The 20,961-nt window shown below is 44.7% G+C and overlaps 1 protein-coding gene across 1 annotated transcript in view; it reads right to left on the reverse strand.

The window, feature by feature from the left end:
• LOC120993759 (guanylyl cyclase-activating protein 3-like) overlaps window positions 1-20,961 on the reverse strand; it is a 408,484-nt gene that overhangs the window by 156,887 nt on the left and 230,636 nt on the right. The window contains exon 2 of the mRNA XM_040422228.1: window positions 15,063-15,212. Within this exon, the coding sequence (XP_040278162.1) occupies window positions 15,063-15,212 (150 nt within the window). The remainder of the gene's footprint in view (window positions 1-15,062; window positions 15,213-20,961) is intronic.

Below are 20,961 nucleotides of genomic sequence, written 5' to 3' on the forward strand. Positions count from 1 at the left end.
ATGCCTGGTCATGCAGGTTGTGCTCAGGTTGAGAACGTTTATGCCTCGCTTCAGGCTCTGATTGCATAGCGTGCAAACCACTCGTGTCTTGTCGTCAGCACATTGTCTGAAGAACTGCCATGCCAGGGAACTCCTTGCAGCTGACTTTGGTGTGCTCGGTCCCTTGCTGCGGTGTGCAGTAGAGGACGGTAGAGGACGGCCGCTCCGCTTTTGCACCCTGCTCCCTCTTCTGCTGTGCTGGTGGCTCTGTGCGACCACCGCCTCTTCCTCCGAACTACATAGGTCACTCACATGACCTTGATTCCATGTGGGGTCGAAGACCTCATCGTCCTCCACATCATCTTCCACCCAGTCTTCACCACTGCCCTCCTTGTTGGTATGCACACTTTCGATAGCCCCAGCAGTTGGTACCTGTGTTTCGTCATCATCCTAGACGTGCTGCGATGGTCCTCCCATGTACTCATCTTGAAACATAAGTGGTTGGGCATCGGTTCACTCAATCTCTTCCACTTCTGGAGCAGGGATAGGTGGATGGCCCTGGGAAACCCTGCTAACAGAGTCATCAAAAAGTAGAAGAGACTGCTGCATAACTTGGGGCTCAGACTGCTTGGCTGATTTGAAAGGGGGTGAGGTGAAAGACTGATGGACATCGGCTGCAGGTGCCAACTCTGATCTTTCAGCAGGAGACTGGGTGGGAGACAATGTGAAGGAACTGGAGGCACTGTCAGCAACCCAATCTACTATCGCCTGTACTTGTTCAGGCCTCACCATTCGTAGACCCGCATTAGGCCCGACCAAATACCGCTGCAGGTTCTGTCGCCTACTCGCACCTGAGGAAGGGGTTTCACTTGTGCGTGTAGCTGGCACAGATTGACCATGTCCTTTCCCTGCAACAGGAGCTCCACTAGCAGCACCATGACCTGGGCCACGTCCCTTATTTGACGCTCTTCTCATATTTCTCTAATTTAGGATCTTGCCCTAAATGGGTGTTTAATTAATTGCAGAATAGAACCACAGTATGTAAAGAGTGTATCTGACATGCCCTGATCCAGGCTAGGCCGCAATTAAAGATTTGTGCCCAAAATGGGCGTTTGTTTAATAACTGAATAGAACCACAGTATGTAAAGGGTGTATCTCACACGCCCTGATCCAGACTAGGCCGCAATTAAAGATTTCTGCCCAAAATGGCTGTATTTCAAATAACTGAATAGAACCACAGTATGTAAAGGGTGTATCTCACACGCCCTGATCCAGACTAGACCGCAATTAAACTTTTTTGTCTAAAACGGGTGTTTGTTTAATGACTGAATATGACAGCAGTATATAACACTTGAATTTCACACGTGCTGATTCTGCAAGGGCAGAAAAGTTGTGTATTTTTCCCATAAAAGGGTGTTTTATTAATAGAAGAATATAACCACAGTATCTAAATGGTGTATCTCACACCGACTGATCCAGACTAGGCCACAATTAAATTTGTTTTCCCAAAATGGCTGTATTTCAAATAACTGAATAAAGGGTGTATCTCACAATGACATATGCAGCAAAGGCTGCAAAATAAACTTTTTTGCCCAAACGGGTGTTTGTTTAATAACTGAATATGACAGCAGGATATAACCCTTGAATTTCACACATGCTGATGCTGCAAGGGCAGAAAAATTGCGTATTTTGACCAAAAAAGGGTGTTTTATTAATAGAAGAAAATAACCACAGTATCTAAATGATGTATCTCACACCGACTGATCCAGACTAGGCCGCAATTAAATTTGTTTTCCCAAAATGGCTGTATTTCAAATAACTGAATAGAACCACAGTACGTAAAGGGTGTATCTCACAATGACATATGCAGCAAAGGCTGCAAAATAATCTTTTTTGCCCAAAACGGGTGTTTGTTTAATAACTGAATATGACAGCAGTATATAACCCTTGAATTTCACACGTGCTGATGCTGCAAGGGCAGACAAATTGTGTATTTTGACCAAAAAAGGGAGTTTTATTAATAGAAGAATATAACCGCAGTATATAAATTGTGTATCTCACACCGACTGATCCAGACTAGGCCGCAATTAAATTTGTTTGCTCAAAATGGCTGTATTTCAAATAACTGAATAGAACCACAGTATGTAAAGGGTATATCTCACACGTACTGATCCAGACTAGGCCGCAATTTAAGATTTTAGCCCAAACTGGGTGTTTGTTTAATAACTGAATATGACAGCAGTATATAACCCTTGAATTTCCCACATGCTGATTCTGCAAGGGCTATAAAATAGTGGATTTTGTTTTTAAAAACCCAGAAAATTATGGCTGTATTTCTAGCTTAAATTGCACACTGACTAATCCAGATGTTGTATATTGCCAATAAAGTGGTTTTTTTTTTGTAACAGAATATGAAAGCTGTATATATTAAACTTGAATTTCACACGTGCAGATCTGTAAAATAGTGGATTTTGCAAAAAAAGGGTGTTTTTAAAAACCCAGAAAATTATGGCTGTATTTCTAGCTTAAATTGCACACTGACTAATCCAGATGTTGTATATTGCCAAAAAAGTGTGTTTTTTTTGTAACAGAATATGAAAGCTGTATATAACCCATGAATTTCACATGTGTTGTTGCTGCAAGGCCTGTAAAATTGTTTATTTTGGCAAAAAAAGTGTGTTTTTAAAAACCCAGAAAATTATGGCTGTATTTCTAAATTAAATTACACACTGACTAATCCAGATGTTGGATATTGCCAAAAAAGTGTGTTTTTTTACTAACTCAATATGAAAGCTGTATATAACCCTTGAATTTCACACGTGCTGATAATGCAAGGGCTGTAAAATTGTGTATTTTGGCAAAAAAGTGTGTTTTTAAAATTTTGAACATTATAGTTGTATTTCTAGCTTAAATTGCACACTGACTAATCCTGCAAATGCACCAGATGTTGTATATTGCCAAAAAAGGGTGATTTTTTTAAAACCAGATTATTAGTGCAGTATTTCAAGCTTGGATTTGAATGTCACAAAAGCTCAGATGCAGTGCTGGTGCACTGAGCTTGCATAAAATGGCCGCCGCCGCCGCCCACCTAACTAACAGACGGATAAAAGTAATTTTTTTCTGTCCCTGGGCTCACCTGCACCTATACAACTAAATGTATGTAGATTGCTGAGTTAGATTCGAGTTCTGATCACAGATTCTCTCCTATTCTCTCCCTGAAATCACCAGCAGCATCCTCTCCCTACACTAGTAACAGCAGAGTGACGTGCAGCGCTACGTGACTCAAGCTTATATAGAGGCTGGGTCACATGCTGCACTGGCCAATCACAGCCATGCCATTAGTAGGCATGGATGTGATGGCTTCTAAGGTCAGACAGTTAAACACTTGTTGATTGGCTGCTCTGCAGCCTTTCAAAAAGCGCTAAGAAATCGCCGAACACCGAACCCGAACTTTTACTGAAATCCTAAAGTTCGGTACGAACCCAAACTTTACAGTTCGGGTTCACTCAGCCTTAACCAGAAGTCTTCTTTTTTGTCCAGATGAGCTTTTGCAAAGGCCAAGCGAGCTTTTGTGTGCCTTATCTGGAGAAGTGGCGTCCTCTTTGGTCTGCATTGTGCATTGTCCGTTGGATTGTCTGCCTTGAGACATTGCCACCAGCAGAGCCCAGATTCACCAGGATGGCCTTGGTGGTGATCCTTGGATTCTTTTTCACCTCTCTAACTATCCTCCTGGCCAGCACAGGTGTCACTTTTGGCTTCCGACCACGTCCTCTGAGATTTTCCACAGTGCGGAATATCTTGTATTTTTTGCTCAAATGTAAATAAAAGCTGAGAAATGTTTTTTTTTCCCACAATAATGCCTCTTGTACATCAACTTATTATCTTTTGGGAGACACCTATGTCATTTCCCGTCAAAAATGTACTTGCTGGTTGAATAAAAGTACGGTAACTTTAAGTCAAAATTTGCCAGGGGTATGAAAAATTATGGGCAGCACTGTAGCTTAGATACATATAGCTGTCGTATAGCTTAGATAGATGTAGGTGTCATATAGCTTAGATACATATAGCTGTCATATAGCAATGTGACAGCAAAATCTTCTGCCTGTGTGAGCTAGGAGATGATCATGTGTTTTTTTAATGCAAAGTTAGGATGTGCAGGGCAGGGTGAGGGGAAGGGCAGATTATTCACGTCCACAAATATTCATGAGGGAGAGCTCAGTCATTGTTGTTGCACGCCCCCACAGCTTTGCTGCAGCATGTAAACAAAGCAATAATAACAGAACCATGCAAAGGTGTAAGTATGGGTTTTCTCTTAAAGGGAACCTGTCACCAGGATTTTGTGCATAGAGCTGGGGACATGGGCTGCTAGATGGCCGCTAGCACATCTGCAATACCCAGTCCCCATAGCTCTCTGTGCTTTTATTGTGTTAAAAAAACGTTTTGATCCATATGCAAATGGACCTGATATGTGTCCTGTGTCCGGAGATAAGTCCAGCGGAAAGGAGCCCAGCACCGCCCCACGTCCTCCGACTCTCCTCCTTGCTGGCTGACGTCACAGAGCTGGAGCGCCGAAATCTCGCGATGCGCGAGCTAGCGCATGTGCAGTGTCGTCATCATGTTCATTCCCTGTGCTGGCATCAGCACAGGGAACGAACTACGCATACGCGAGCTCGCGCATCGCGAGATTTCGGCGCTCCAGCTCTGTGACGTCAGCCAGCAAGGAGGAGATTCGGAGGACGCGGGGCGGTGCTGGGCTCCTTTCCGCTGGACTCATCTCCGGACACAGGACACATATCAGGTTCATTTGCATATGGATCAAAACGGTTTTTTAACACAATAAAAGCACAGAGAGCTATGGGGACTGGATATTGCAGATGTACTAGTGGTCATCTAGCAGCCCATGACCCCAGCTCTATGCTCAAAATCCTGGTGACAGGTTCCCTTTAAGATATCAAGCTTAACTAATGTATAGGTATGTCCTGATGAGTTTTATAAGTTTTATTTTTTCCATAACTCGGATAACCCCTTTAAACGCATTGCATTATAGCAAATGCATTTTACGGGAAAAAAAATCATTTTTTAAAAATATTTTTTTTATTGAGTTTTTCGCATTTACAGTATGATAATAAAATCTTAACTATACTAAGTAACAACATATTGTAATGACCGGCGTCACGCAAAGGGAGGGAAATGGGAAGGCCCTGTCCAAGGGAGAGGGAAAGATGGTGACCCCTGACTCACCTTGCGGCTGGCACCTGACTGCCCTGACGTCCCTAGACGGGCTCCTCACCCGTACGCCGATCACGTGCCTAAACCCTGGGTTTCCCTAAGATGAGCCCTATGTAGTGAACGGGGCGGTGGGATCACTAGTCCGCACCACTGACACTAAGAGGAAAACACCAAGGAGAGGACAGACAATACAGACAAACATATAATCCCAGGTGGGCGACAACAGCAGACCACCAAGGCCCAACAGGGATCCGGAGGGTAACGTTCTGGAACAACAACCAGGGAACACAGCCACACAGCTCCAGTGGGTCAGTATAGAAGTCCAGGCAGGAAGCTCTATATCTGGCAACCAGAGAAGTGAGAGATGGGAATATAAGGAGGTTGGGATTGCTGGACAAGAAACAGCTGAGGAGGAGAAGCTACGGATCCCTGAATGAGCCAAAAAGGATTGCAAGGCAAACCCAGAAAGCTACCATTAATAAACAGCACTGTCTTTAGACATAGAGCGCGCAGCCACCCGCTGCGACTTCCTGACCCCGGGTATAACGGAGTCAGGCGTGGCTCTTAACACCCTCGTGACACATATCCCAAACAAATAACCCTTCCTACTTCCTCCAGGTCTTGTGCGATGGAACCTCCTTCTCCAACTGGTATTTAAGGATTATTCAAGTCAGATAAAAGGTATTCTAGCATGAAGAACCTCCAGTAAATACCGTACCATGATGTATGTTCAAAGTGTAATTTCAGCTGCAAGTTTGTTCAATAAACAAAGACCACATATCAAAAAAAAACTTTGTTTATTTTTCTTTATTTGTAAGGTTGTGTATCCAGTCCATTTTAAATTAAAATTTGATCTTGCTCTCCATCAAATAGAGAGGGGGTGTAACTGGTTTGAGCCAGTGATGCAAAATACTCTTCCTGTTGACCACTGCCCAAATATGTATCATAGCCTTCTTACTTCTATGTAGTGAAGTTTGGGAGAACACTAAAAATAGCCCAATAGGGATCTAGATCAATCACAATGTGATATTTAGAAATAAGCTTCCAAGTTCCTCTATAGTTCTTGTACCCTAATGCATCCGTAGAAGTGACTCCCCACAGAAGTGACTCCCCAACAGAAATATTCTCCTGGAGACATTTTATCTTGCATGAATGGAGTAATACAAGCCCTATGGAAAATTAACAAAATCATATCAGAATAACTGCTAACCTGGTTATGTTTTGGCATTTTCAAGGTCGCATCCAAAAGAGCCTGTACATCTTTGTTAGGCAGGTCTTTAATCCATTTATAGGGGCCTGTACGTCCCGAATCCCAAGACCATGATGGTCTACGAAAATGATTACTAGTCGAGGTGAAGTGTGATTGGGCTTTTTTAAGAAAGACATTCAAACATGCTCCCATGACTTTCTGGTCTTTCCCCTAAGACATCTAATAACAAACTACAGGCTTGCAAGAAAAAAAAAAACATTATTAGAGAATGCCGGGAACTTTTGTGTGGCTGCCTCATAAGGCAGAACCGAGAAATTATTATCCAATAAGTCTAATTCTAAGGAACTTCCCTGAGTAGCGAGTATTATATATCCTGGGTGGTTTGTTCCCTAAAATATACGCCAAAAATGGTTGGAAGGGAGTATGTTGACTGTCAAGTTTACTGAGTTTCTTAACCTTCCTCCAGGCTTGTATGGTGGACCACAATACTGGGAAATCATGGATATCAGGTGGTAGTATACCATCAGGGATATGTAGTAATGCCCCCAATGCTATATGAGGAAAGATTTGTCTCTATAAATTAACGTTCGCAAACTGAGAATTTTTACTGAGCCAATCCGAAACATATCAGAAATTTGCTGCGAGGCTATATAATGAGACATTAGTGAAATTGAGTCTTCCCATCACTTTTGGTAGCTGTAATTTTGCCAGACTAATACAGTGTATTTTTGCTCTACCCCAAATAAATGCCAAAAAGGTCCTCTGAAGCAAATGTATGTCAGTTTGGAGTAGGATTGGAAGTGTTGGGAGTTAAGAGTAGATTAGTGAAGGCCACCATCTTAATGAAGTGACATCTACCTGAGAATGAAAAAGTAAAGTGTTGCCATGATTGTACTAAGGAATGAAGAACCGCCAAAGTAGGGTTGATATTTAGTTTATATAATAAAGATAAATGATATTATATTATATATAATAAAGATATTATCATACTGTTTCCTGTAGCATTATGCCCAAGTATTTAATTGATTCAGATCACTATTGAAATGGAAAGGTATTGACGCAATCATCCGCAAAGGCAAGAAGCTTAGTGTCATAGTGTCAAGTGGCTTTAGATTATTCCCAGAAAACAACCAGAAGGAGAGGACCAGAAGGGCAACACAGTGTGGACACAAAAGCTGTTTCAGCAAGAGAACTCAACCAGTTTACTTGAGGGAGTGGGGAAATAGCCATATCCAAGGCCTTCAGAAATGGCCAGGGGCATTTGCTGCAGACCTGTAAGGCCCCTTTCACACGGGCGAGTATTCCGCGCGGATGCGATGCGTGAGTTGAACGCATTGCACCCGCACTGAATACCGACCCATTCATTTCTATGGGGCTGTTCACATTAGTGGTGATTTTCACGCATCACTTTTGTGCGTTGCGTGAAAATCGCAGCATGCTCTATATTCTGCTTTTTTCACGCAACGCAGGCCCCATAGAAGTGAATGGGGTTGCGTGAAAATCGCAAGCATCCGCAAGCAAGTGCGGATGCGGTGCGATTTTCACGCACGGTTGCTAGGAGATGATCGGGATGGAGACTCGATCATTATTATTTTCCCTTATAACATGGTTATAAGGGAAAATAATAGCATTCCCTGAATACAGAATGCATAGTACAATAGGGCTGGAGGGGTTAAAAAAAAAATTAAAAAAAATTTAACTCACCTTAGTCCACTTGATCGCGCTGCCCGGCTTGTCCTTCTGTCTCCTTTGCTGAACATGACCTGTGGTGAGCATTCATTACAGGTAAAGGACCTGTGGTGATGTCACTCCGGTCATTACATGATCCATCACATGATCTTTTACCATGGTGATGGATCATGTGATGACCGGAGTGACGGCACCACAGGTCCTTTACCTGTAATGAATGCTCACCACAGGTCCTGTTCAGCAAAGGAGACAGAAGGAGATGGCGGGCATCGCGATCAAGTGGACTAAGGTGAGTTAAATTATTATTATTATTTTTTTAATACCTCCAGCCTTACTTTACTATGCATTCTGTATTCAGAATGCTATTATTTTCCCTTATAACCATGTTATAAGGGAAAATAATACAATCTACAGAACACCGATCCCAAGCCCGAACTTCTGTGAAGAAGTTTGGGTTTGGGTACCAAACATGTGCGATTTTTCTCACGCGAGTGCAAAACGCATTACAATGTTTTGCACTCGCGAGGAAAAATCGCGGGTGTTCCCGTAACGCACCCGCACATTTTCCCGCAACGCCCGTCTCCCACTTACAAGTGACGTTAACGGGTGGGCGGTGACAGTTTTTTGTCAGCCTTCAGTCTGACGATACAATGGATCGCGTGTCACCTGGTGATGACGTGAGTAGTGGGCGTACATGCGGCGTGTTTATCTTCTATTGGATGCTTGCTGGGGGTTTGTTATACAGATGGGAGGAGTGTCTTCCATTTAAACAAGTTCGCGCTACGTGCGCGTCACGGCCAATACATGCCGGAGGCTCATTGCTGCACGCACGACATCAGTGGCGTGCAGCACATTTCTAGTCAGTAATATTCCTAAGTTCTCTGCCACTTATTGCACACCCAGCGTTAGGGTGGCAATATCCATTGTTAGCAGTGGACTTAGTGATTTGCTCCTGATGAACCAACAGACAGTTGGATAGGGAAACGCGTCGAGCAAAGTATATCTGCAATGTTACATACGCAGACTGACTCTCGTCGTTACATCTAGAGCCTTATAGGTTCATTCCTCTGCAGGAAGCGATCTGTTTAGGTTGGCCATTACACATAGTGCCACCTGAGATCTTCCTTGGATTACAATATCTAGTGCATATCCTCCTAGCACAAAGGAGGTTGTATGCAATGACATACACTTGATCATCCAGGCACATAGATATCACATAGCCATTTAGGGTTTACAGCCCTGGCATGTGTTATGTGTATCACGCTCCTATTGACCGGCAGAGGAACTACACCAATTAAATATACTCCTAACATGAAGGAGTTTTAGTGATAGGGTGTTCTTTAGGGATCAGCATTATATAGTCTGAGACATTCCTATTCACCCTACCAAGCCTATTTATGTGGGAAATTTTTTATAATAATTAATAAACTGTTTTAGCGTACTTTATATAGGCAGTAAACACACGCCCGTCTGAAAGAGGCCTAAGTCCAGCACGGAGAGTTCTGGTGAAGCACAATGGGACTCAGCTACCCCAGCACCCACGGTATCTATACTTGGAGGGTATGAGTCCTGCACATTTGTTCCACTAGGCTTAGGCTAATGGGGATTGTTTCTTCCTTGTTTCTTTCATGATAAACCTAAAAAGGCAGCTGGGTCATAAGGATTGCGCTTTATGTAAAACCAAGTTAGCACCAGCATATATAATTCCTTTGTCACCCCTGGATTGAAAATACAATAGTGGAGGACTATCCCTCTATGGTCAAATGTAGTGTATGATCAGGGAGGAAGTTCACAATGCCCTTAACAGTAAATCAGGTAGACATTCTTCAGAGCATAGAGAGTCTATGAATAAATCCTCATCTCTGTTACATTACTCGTATGTCTCTACTTCAGAGGGGACCTCCAGGGGGTTAGATTCTGAGTCTTCCTCTTCAAAGAAGGACAGGGGTGGAAGATGTGGACAAGTTATTAAAGGATTAGGGCAACTATGAATATTGAGGACCAGAGGCGTAGCTATAGGGGGTGCAGAGGTTGCAGCCGCTACTGGGCCCAGGAGCCTGAGGGGGCCCAAAGACCCTTCTGCCATGTTAGAAGACACCGGTATTATAGAAAATGCATGCAGGTCAAGAATTTGGCTTGGGGGGGGGGGGGGTTGGATTTCAATTTTTGCCTTAGGCAGCACAAAGGAAATGTGCTTCCCTGCCCCTGGCCACAAAGCACTGTGGGAAGCTGAACTCTTGCACCATTGCCCATAAGGCCATTAGCTACATCCCTGTTAAGGAAGTCGAATCTGCCTAGGGCATCATGTTTGATAGTTTGAAAGCTAAAAGAGATCATAGGAGTCAATATGTGCCTCATTTAAGCCTAATGTTGTGGATACTCCTACAGCTAGGGCTCTTATTCTTTGCCTAATCAACTACAATCACAGATTAGGGACAAGGCTCCTAGGGAGAAAATTTGTACTCTTCAAACAATTTCTAAAGCAGTGGATTTTTTTGGTGGATGCTGTGAGGCTCTTTGCTCGTTCCTCCTCTCTTGCTAATTAGATTTGTATGGCATTGTGCTGGGAAGGCCTATACCTTGTGCACCAGCGACTCAATGCCATAACATACCTGGTCACCCTGGACCACACCCGGAAAAGGTGGAAGGCCTTCCACGTGAACATGATGAAGGCACATCATGAGAGGGAGGCCTCCCTATATGCAACCTTCCAGAAGAGGGGGAGGAGGAAACCCTCCTGGACATGCTTGCCCAGGTTAAGGTGGGTGGGTGCATCGAGTATGTGGAGGTGGGCCAACAGCTCTTGAAGGGCCAATGGTCCCAGCTGTGGGCCACCCTTCACCCCTTCCGGGAATTGTTCAGCAACAAGCCCAGAAGGACAGAGTTGGCCATCCATCACGTGGACACCGGGGATAACCCCCCAATCCGTGTTCAGCATATCGGGTTTCCTTAGAGGTGCAGCAGCACATGCGCCAGGAGATTGATGAGATGCTGAAGCTGGGGGTCATCCAGGCATCCAACAGCGCTTGGGCCTCGCCTGTGGTCCTTGTCCCAAAGAAGGACCGGACCACCCGGTTCTGCATGGACTACAGGGGACTTAACGCTGTCACGGTCACCGATGGGTACCCAATGCCACGCATCAATGACCTGCTCGATCAGTTGGCTGGGGCACAGTACCTGACCATCATGGATCTGAGTCGGGGGTATTGGCAGATTCCCCTAACCCGTGAGGCACGGGAACGCTCTGCCTTTATAACTCCATTTGGATTGTACGAGTCCACTGTGATGCCACTCGGCATGGTCAACAGGCTGCTTAAGGGACTTGTAGGGTGCGCGGACACGTACCTGGATGACATTGCCATCTTCAGTCCCACATGGGAGGATCACCTAGAGCACCTGACGCAGGTGCTCGGGTGGATCCACCAGGCAGTCTTGACTGTAAAGCCGGAAAAGTTCCAGCTGGGCATGAGCGAGGTACACTCCTTGGGACACTGGGTAGGATGGGGGGCAATGAAGCCAGAGCCCGGGAAAGTGGATGCCATCGCATCTGATGTCCTTCCTGGGCACCGCCGGATACTAAAAGTGGTTCGTCCCCCACTATAGTTGCCTGGCTAAGCCCTTGATGGACCTCAACAAGAAGAAGCTGCCCTCCGCAGTCGATTGGACAAACGACTGCGAGACGGCCTTCCGGGTGCTAAAGGCCGCCCTCTCGAGCTTCCCTGTACTACAGGCAGCCGACTTCACGCGGCAGTTTATAGTACAGACCGACGCCAGTGATTTCAGCCCCGGTGCCGTGCTCAGCCAGGTCGACACGACGGGCCAGGAACACCCCTATTTTGTACCTGAGTCGGAAGCTCCTGCCGAGGGAGGTGGCCCACGCCATGATGAAGAAGGTGTGTGTAACGGTCGTGTACACACACACACACAGGGGGGAGGGAAGTGACCACTGTGCTCCACCCTTACCCCTGGCCCTGCCTACTTGCCTCGCGAGTCCTAATGACAGGGGACAACTGGACGGCAATCCCTAACTTGGAATAAGTGCAGGGATGACAGACAGACAAACAACAGAACGTGAGCGGACCGACTCAATACCAGGAAAGCTGCAAAGTACAAATGGAGCAAGCAGAGAATTGTCAGGAGAAGCCGGGGTCATAAATACCAGGAGAGCAGAGAAGTACAAGAGGAGTCCTAAGAGAGTAGTCAGGTGGGAGCCGAGGTCACAATACCAGGACGGATGCGCAGTACAGGAGGAGCAGGCAAAAGGATGGTCAGGGAACAGGATCAGGTAAGTATTCAGCAGTCCAACAAATAGCCAGGAACCTAGAAATTAACAGGCAACCTGTAGCCAGCAGGCTGCCTGTATTTATAGTGGAGAGTGAGGGTCATGTGACGTGGCCAGCGTCACATGACCGACAGACCAACCAGTCGAGCACCGAGTGATCAGCTCGGCGCTCAAGGCAGACTAGGAGCAGGGAGCCACCCAGCTAGTAAAGCCGCCCTGGGAATGAGGTCAAACACAGAACCTCATTCGAAAAGCTAAGCAACAGGTCTGCGGGCAATGGGGGACCGAGTGCACCTTCGGAACCCCGTGACAGTGTGCCTGGTAATTGTCTGGGCACTGCAACAGTTGCAGCCGTACTTATACAGGCGCCACTTCACCGCGGAGACGGACCACAACCCCCTCAGATGGTTGAACACCGTGTCAGGGACTAATGGGAGGAACCCATCTAATTTAACAGGAAAAACCTCTCGGTAGGGATGTCTCAACCATTGCCCAGATCAATTAGATCGCTCAGACATCATGGAACCGGCGATTCATAAGGAATTATGAATCGCCCATCCATCACAGGCATGTCAGTTATATATCTGCGACCCTGGGGCCAAGACCGACATGCCCCTGGTCGTAGGTTGATAGTAGGGTGCCAGGAATGGGAGATACAGAGATCTCACCCCAGAAACCTAGCTCTAACTGTAGCCGGAACCCAGGCGAATCCGTTGGTCCCAGAACCATCTCCCTGTGACCTTCTGGTCTGGAGCTTGGAGCCCTAATGGGTTTTGTGGGTCGTTGGGCTGCTGCGACCAGCAGGGAGGGGGGACCCCTCCCAGATGCAGGGAGGACAGGGGCCGACTACAGTTGAAAATGGCCAGACAAGCAGAGTCCAGTGTCTTTCTCTGGAGGGGGGTCACGTTGTGTAATGTGTTTGGACCGTGGACAAACTGCTGACATCACTGCCCCCATGTGACTACAGCCAAGCCTTACAGCAACCCATTATTCATCACCACCCAAAGGACTACTAGTAACTGACCCTTTTCTATTTAACCCTGGTTGTACCACATCATCTGTATTTGCAACCTCAGACCACTGTATATATTCTCTGTGTGTATAGTGTTATATATAGTGTGCCCTTAAGGCAATTAAATATATAATTTAATCTTGTGCTTTTCTGGTATCTCGATCCACAAATTCTCATTTCCGTGTTTCGGCATAGTTATACGCTACTGCGGGTTGGTTTCTCACCCTAAATAATTCCGTTAGCGGATCAGGCTTATATAAAACAAGAAACTGGTGGCAGTCTACCCGAGCTAAGAAACTGCTGTTTCACTGGGACAACAGGACTGGGGGGTCTCTCAGCTTGTGGCCTCTCTGTGCCCGCGTGGACAGGAGGCGTCTGTGTAAACTTTACCAAGTAGACCTTACGTACTCCCAGGGAGGGCTTGGTAACCAGTGACTATAACGTATCTCGTGAGGTCGACGTGGTTGATGTCAGGCGGAGCCATGAGGTGCGGTATTCATCACACCTTGTAATGGGACATTTCTGTTAAGTTCCTTTCCAGATAACATCTTGGAAAATAGGGGATAGGAAAAAAAGGATTCCTTTTTTGCTCCTTTCATCAGAACAGAAGGTTCAGTAGGGAGAAGAGTCCTAGAATAGAGGGTTCCTGTTTAAAGGCCAGCCACCTGAGTCAGAAAAAAAATCCCAATCCCAATCATGCCAGGGTGGGAGGAAGATTAAAGACAAATACCCAACAGTTCCTGGAATGTAGATTCCTTGGCAGAAGGGTTCAAGCTGGAATAAAAAAAAATCCAGCCAGGTCAATTTAAGTTTTTATATCTCACTGTTTTGTGTCAATAAGGCATGGGATGTTGATATGTATTCCAGCAGTGGACCCAGGCTCATTCCAGCTAGCCGCACCTCTGTTCTGTCTCTTTCCCCCTGATTGACGCCTCAAGGGGGCAGTGGTGCACCTGAGATGCAACTCATGTGCCCTTCTGTTTTTATTTTTTGCTTCTGCATGGTGAGCCAATCTTGAGTGTACCTGGTGCATTGCATCTAAAGAAAAAAAGCACCGATCTGTCAATCAGGGGGAAAGAGGCAGGACAGGGATGCAGCTAACTTGACTTGGAGCATCAACACCGCTGCCCCCTTAACTTCAAGCAGCCAGTTTGCATATGCCAACTGCGATAAATAAAGTTGTTTCTGGAAGAGTTTTCCATTGGATGAAACTGGCAAAGACATCATTGTAGACATGATGACTATAGCTGTGAGGTACTGCAAGCAGAGGATGGTGATGTCAGGTTTTAAATCACTGCTCATGATAATCATGGCCTATTTCACAAAATCTTTATCTGCCAGTGCTTGGCATCACATTTTACTTCATTCTTCTTATTGCCACGTAACTGGGTCTAACAAGAAGATATTACATTTGTGCCACACATGCTTTTTTGTCATTAAAACTTTTATATAATCTGAACTTTCTTTGGCCTCATTATTCCCTGTAGAATTCTACACAATGCCTGAATCATGGCACAACAATTTATCTGGCACTTGGGTCATATAAAACATTGTGTAGAAACTTTTACAGAGGAAGTAAAGATGAGTGATAACTAAAAATGATGCACAACTACTTCTAAAAACAGTGTTCAATCCCAAGAGAGAAGGTTGCTTTTCCTTACCGTTATTATACTTAGCAATTCTTTCCTGTCAATTGATCCATTTCCATCTGCATCATATAGTTTAAAATACCACTTTAATTTTTGATCAATTTTTCCTCGCAAAACTAGGTTTATTGCAGCAATAAATTCCAAAAAGTCAATAAATCCATCCTGAAAGTGAACAGAAAAATACAGAGTAAGTACAAGCAACAAGAAAAACATTTGCTTCATTGCTTTTCATTTTACTATGTACTGTATGCTTCTTAAAGAGCAGTATATTACATACGATACATAGTGTGCAACATTATGTGTTAAATGTATGCCATGTTAGCTCTTGTTCACACTTGTGTTGTGCTGTCCATATACCATGACACTCAGCAAACTCAGAATAAGGGTCCATTCACACGACAGTATTTTTGGTCTGCATCCGATCTGCATTTTTTGTGGATCGGATGCGTCTGTATTTTATTATTTTTTTTTATTCTCTTTTTATTAATTTCCATTTTAAAATTAATGTATCACAAGAGGAGGACACCTCGGGACGCAGCCCAAGAGAGTTACCTCCATAAGACAAGTGCAATACAATAGAAAACACATTAAGTGCTATACAGGTAAACATGAAGTATGTAACAGAAAGGCACCAAGGAAATCGAATGGCAAGTACACAATGCCAGCATATGTCGGGAGATACCCAAAAGTTTCTTTGATAAAGGTGCAGCCTAGTAACCAACTAACTTCAGGTAGTACGCAGGCAAAAGGGAGAGACAAGGTCAGGTGGGGAAGGGGAAGTGGGGGAAAGGAAGGAGGGAGGGGAGGGAGGGCGAGGTGGCAAGAAATTGAAGGTAAAAAGAAAACTCAGAATGAGTAAAAAGAAAGGAAAATAAATGGCCAAGAGAGATACCCAAGAGCTTCCTATCTTAAGAAGCAAGGAGAAGTTTATAGTCGTGAGTATTTTGAAATGTCATCCAACCTTTCCATGTCTTAAGAAACTTATTTTCAGTGTTCAGAAGCGAAGCGGTTAGATCCTCCATCCTCATTATCTCCTGGATTTTACCCAGACATAGAGACATTGTAGGCACAGTTGTCTGCCTCCAAAGGCAAGGGATACATGCCCGAGCAGCGTTAACCAAATGTCGTATCACAGATTTTTTATAAGTCGCCATGGATAGGTCGCACTGGTGGAGCAGGAAAAATGCTGGAGATTTCGGGAGGTCAACCGTGGTAAATTTGGACGTGACCGGCCACACTTTATCCCAAAATTGTGTTAGTGCTCGACATTCCCAAAAGATATGTAACAAGGTCCCTCTTGTTTCACCACAGCGCCAGCACAGTGGAGACACTGTAGGGAATATGGCATTCAGCCTGGTGGGTACACGGTACCATCTAGAGAGTAGTTTAAACCCTGCTTCCTGAATGTTACTAGCTATAGAGGTCTTATGTGTGCACGAGTAAATCCTATCTGTCTGCTCAGCCGTAAACGTCACTCTCAGGTCTTGTTCCCATTGCGTCATATATTTTGGGGGCGTCTGTATTTCTGATAGAACATGTCCTATTTTTGTCCTTTTTGTAGACAAGGATAGGCATTTCTAACATAGAGCAGAATGTGCAAGTCGGTATCTGTGCTTTGCGGATCCACAATTTGCGGTCCACAAAAAACGGATACATATGAATGGGCCCTTAGGCATTATTCTCACATCAGTGAATCACATTTGTGCGTTGTCCATGGACAACTCACAAACTCCGTTAATTTTTTATATGTATTTAGATGCCTATGTTATTCTGCGGATCTGTGGTACACAGAAAAATCATGAAAGCATGCACTACTTTGGTCTGTTTTATGAACACAACGCACACATTTCATTCAATGGGTCAGTGAAAACCACAACTGCACATGGATGCCAGCCATGAGAAGTCTGTTATTTGATGATCCATTGCATAGAAAATTGATATACAGGTGAAACTCGAAAAATTAGAATATCGTGCAAAAGTCCATTTATTTCAATAATGCAAATTAAAAGGAACTCCATTAATGCAGCTTAAAATTAGAATTTTGTGAAAAGGTTCAATATTCTAGGCTCAAAGTGTCACACTCTAGTCAGCTAATTAATCCATATCCCCTGTGCAAAGGGTTCCTCAAAATTGTGACTTTGGGGTTTCATAAACTGTAAGCCATAATCATCCAAATTATAACAAATAAAGGCTTGAAATATCTCGCTTTGCATGTAATGAGTCTCTCTCATATGTTAGTTTCACCTTTTAAGTTGGATTACTGAAATAAATAAACTTTGCACGATATTCTAATTTTTCGAGTTTCACCTATATATTCAGAACCCTAAGGGCGTATTTGCAAATGGTCTGTTATTTAATTTTATTGTATTGTTATATAATATGCTGTAATACATTGTCATGTTATATATTGTACCCAGCGTAGCTGCGTATGGGTTCACAACCAGGGTTAACAGCAGTGAGTCCCTGAGGATGGGAGTGCAAGTGGCCCTATTGAAATGTTGTGTCATGGTGTACTCCCTTAGGCCATTGCTCCCTGGGGATCGAAGCAATGAAAATGTAGTATGGAAGAATGAGGCCAGAATTAAATGTAACAAAGTCTTTTTAATAAGTGCAATGTAGAACTTCAAAAACATTCAATAGCAGCAGATTTTAAGTGCAAATCTTCTCTGGTACCAGTAAGGATTATGGAGGCAGGTTGGATGGCGGCACTATAGTACTTAGGTGGTACTGGCCTAGTAACGTTCTGGTTGATGGATGTTTTAGCCATAGTCCCTCACCTTTCAGCAGTGCATTTAAAGGGATTCTGTCATCAGAATTTAGGCCTATAACCTAAACATATGGCGAGGTCCCTACTAATACACTGAATCCTAAAGTGACCTTATCAAATGCGCCTGTGGCTCTATAATCATATAAAACAGGTTTATATAACCTGTCACTCACGTCACAAATGTGTCCAAGGGGTGTCTCATGATGCAGGGTGCCCGGCTGCAGCCATCTCCTTTCGGTGCCCAGCGCCACCTTCTAAATTGAAATTGCCGCCCTCCCTTTCATTAGAGCCACCTACCTCAGTTCATTGCCGCCTCTCTAACGTCCGCTCTCCTCAGCCAGATCCCGCGCGTGCGCACTAGGTATAACCTAGCTGTAGGAGGTTGGATGGCTGTAATAGGGCGGTCAAGGCAGGTTCGAGCGAAGTGCGCCGGCCGGCGCATGCGCACTTCGCTTAACGAGGCCGCTGCCAGGAGTCCGCACGGGCGCATCAGGTTATACCTAGTGCGCACGCGCGGGATCTGGCTGAGGAGAGCGGACGTTTGAGAGGCGGCGATGAACTGAGGTAGGCGACTCTAATGAAAGGGAGGGCGGCGATTTCAATTCAGAAGGCGGCGCTGGGCACCGAAAGGAGATGGCTGCAGCCGGGCACCATGCATCATGAGACGACCCCTTGGACACATTTGTGACGTGAGTGACAGGTTATATAAAAGAAAACCACAGAAATAAGATAATAATGCACTTAGCAAAGTAGATGCAAGCATTATATATGGACAAAGTCCTCACTCTGATATGATAATATCTGAGACACTTAGTCAATATATTTTGATCAAAACACATCTAAGCCCGCCTACCAAGCGCCAAGGTGGCCTGAGACCACCTTGGCCTGAGACCACCCGCCTACCAAGCGCCAAGGTGGCCTGATATTATCATATCAGAGTGAGGACTTTGTCCATATATAATGCTTGCATCTACTTTACTAAGTGCATTATTATCTTATTTCTGTGGTTTTCTTCAATAATATGGCCAGGGACATCCGCACATTTGTAAATCATACCGTGCAGGATGTTTTTATCTTAGTTTTTCCTGTGATTTTTTTGTCTATGTAGTATTTGCTTGAGGGAGTGGCACCTTCAAGTGTGAATGCGCACCTATTTTATCTTGGGAGTAGCATTCCTCTGCACTTTTGCCCTTCCTATCCAATAAAGCGCCTTGATTAGGTGGTACATATAGGTGTGCTGGCTCCTCCTCCCATTGGTTGCTTGATGCACATGGAGGCGACTAGGAGCAGCACACCATATGTGCGGTGTCCGCGCTCCTGAACATAGAAGCCCAATGGCTTAAAGGGCTTCTGTCAGCCCACTAAACCGTTTTTTTTTTTTTTGCTTAATAATAACCCCTACACTGCGATTTATCCATACATAAGTAAAATAATAATTTTGGTTCAGTAGAATTTGCTAAAACCCTATTTTTATAATATGTAAATTACCTTGCTACCAGCAAGTAGGGCGGCTACTTGCTGGTAGCAGCCGCATCCTCCGATGGTAATGACGCCCCCTCCGCTTGTTGATTGACAGGGCCAGCGGACGGGATCTTTCTCCGCTGGCCCTGCCTGTTTTCATTCAATATCTGGCGCCTGCGCCGCGGCCGTACCTATCTTCAATTGGCGCAGGCGCACTGAGAGGCGGCCACTCACTCGGCCGCTTCATTCTCAATGCGCCTGCGCCGATGACGTCACATCTACACCCGGCGCAGGCGCATTGAGGATGAAGCGGCCGAGTGAGTGGCCGCCTCTCAGTGCGCCTGCGCCAATTGAAGATAGGTACGGCCGCGGCGCAGGCGCCAGATATTGAATGAAAACAGGCAGGGCCAGCGGAGAAAGATCCCGTCCGCTGGCCCTGTCAATCAACAAGCGGAGGGGGCGTCATTACCATCGGAGGATGCGGCTGCTACCAGCAAGTAGCCGCCCTACTTGCTGGTAGCAAGGTAATTTACATATTATAAAAATAGGGTTTTAGCAAATTCTACTGAACCAAAATTATTATTTTACTTATGTATGGATAAATCGCAGTGTAGGGGTTATTATTAAGCAAAAAAAAAAAAAAACGGTTTAGTGGGCTGACAGAAGCCCTTTAACCGCCTCACGTCCACCCATAGGACGTTTATATCCTATGGGTGGACGTCTATTTCTGACAGCACGTTTTAAAACGTCCTGTCAGAAATAGCAGCTGCACGCTAATCGTGCAGCTGCTGATCGGGTTGCCCGCTGTCAGTGACAGCAGGGCAACCCTAAGACAAGGCAGGGACAGTGCCCAGGTGTCCCTGCCTTCACGATCGCTGCAGACACAGCGCTCACCGAGCGCTGTGTCTGCAGAGCAGGAAGCGCTGTGCGCTTCCTGTTCCGGCCCGGCGGTCATGTGACCGCCGGGACCGGAAAGTGCAGGAGCTGTGTGAAGTCTCTCAGAGACCTCGATCAGCCCTGCACTGAGGCTGTACAGCGCTAGATTGCTGCTGTACAGCCTCTATAGGGGTGCATTTGTCCTGTAACTGGGGCTACTATCTCAGCCCCAGTTACAGGAGAAATCAACTGTGAAAAAAAAAGAAAAAGTGAAGCAAATGTCCCCCGAGGTCTTGTATGACCTTATGGGGGACGAAAAGTGTAAAAAAAAATAAAAAAAATAAAGGGTTGAAAAAATAAAATAAAATAAAGTTTCACATGTAAAAAAAAAAAAAGTTCCCAAGTTAGGAATAAAAAAAAATAAATTAAAATAGAAAAAATAAAGTAAAATAGACATATTTAGTATTGCCGCGTCCGTAAAAACCAGCTCTATAAAAATATCACATGACCTAACCCCTCAGATGAACACCGTAAAAAATAAATTAAAAAAACTGTGTCAAAACAAGCAATTTTTGTCACCTTGCATCACAAAAGGTGCAACACCAAGTGATCAAAAACGCGTATGTCCCACAAAATGGTACCAATAAAACCGTCACCTCATCCCGCAAAAAATGAGCCCCTACATAAGAAAATCTCTCAAAAAATAAAAAAACTATAGCTCTCAGAACATGGACACATTAAAACATAATTTTTTTGGTTTCAAAAATGCTATTATTGTGTAAAACTTTCATAAATGAGAAAAAGTAT

Source organism: Bufo bufo, chromosome 3 (genome assembly GCF_905171765.1).
Source record: "Bufo bufo chromosome 3, aBufBuf1.1, whole genome shotgun sequence".
In the NCBI taxonomy this organism is placed as follows: Eukaryota; Metazoa; Chordata; class Amphibia; order Anura; family Bufonidae; genus Bufo; species Bufo bufo.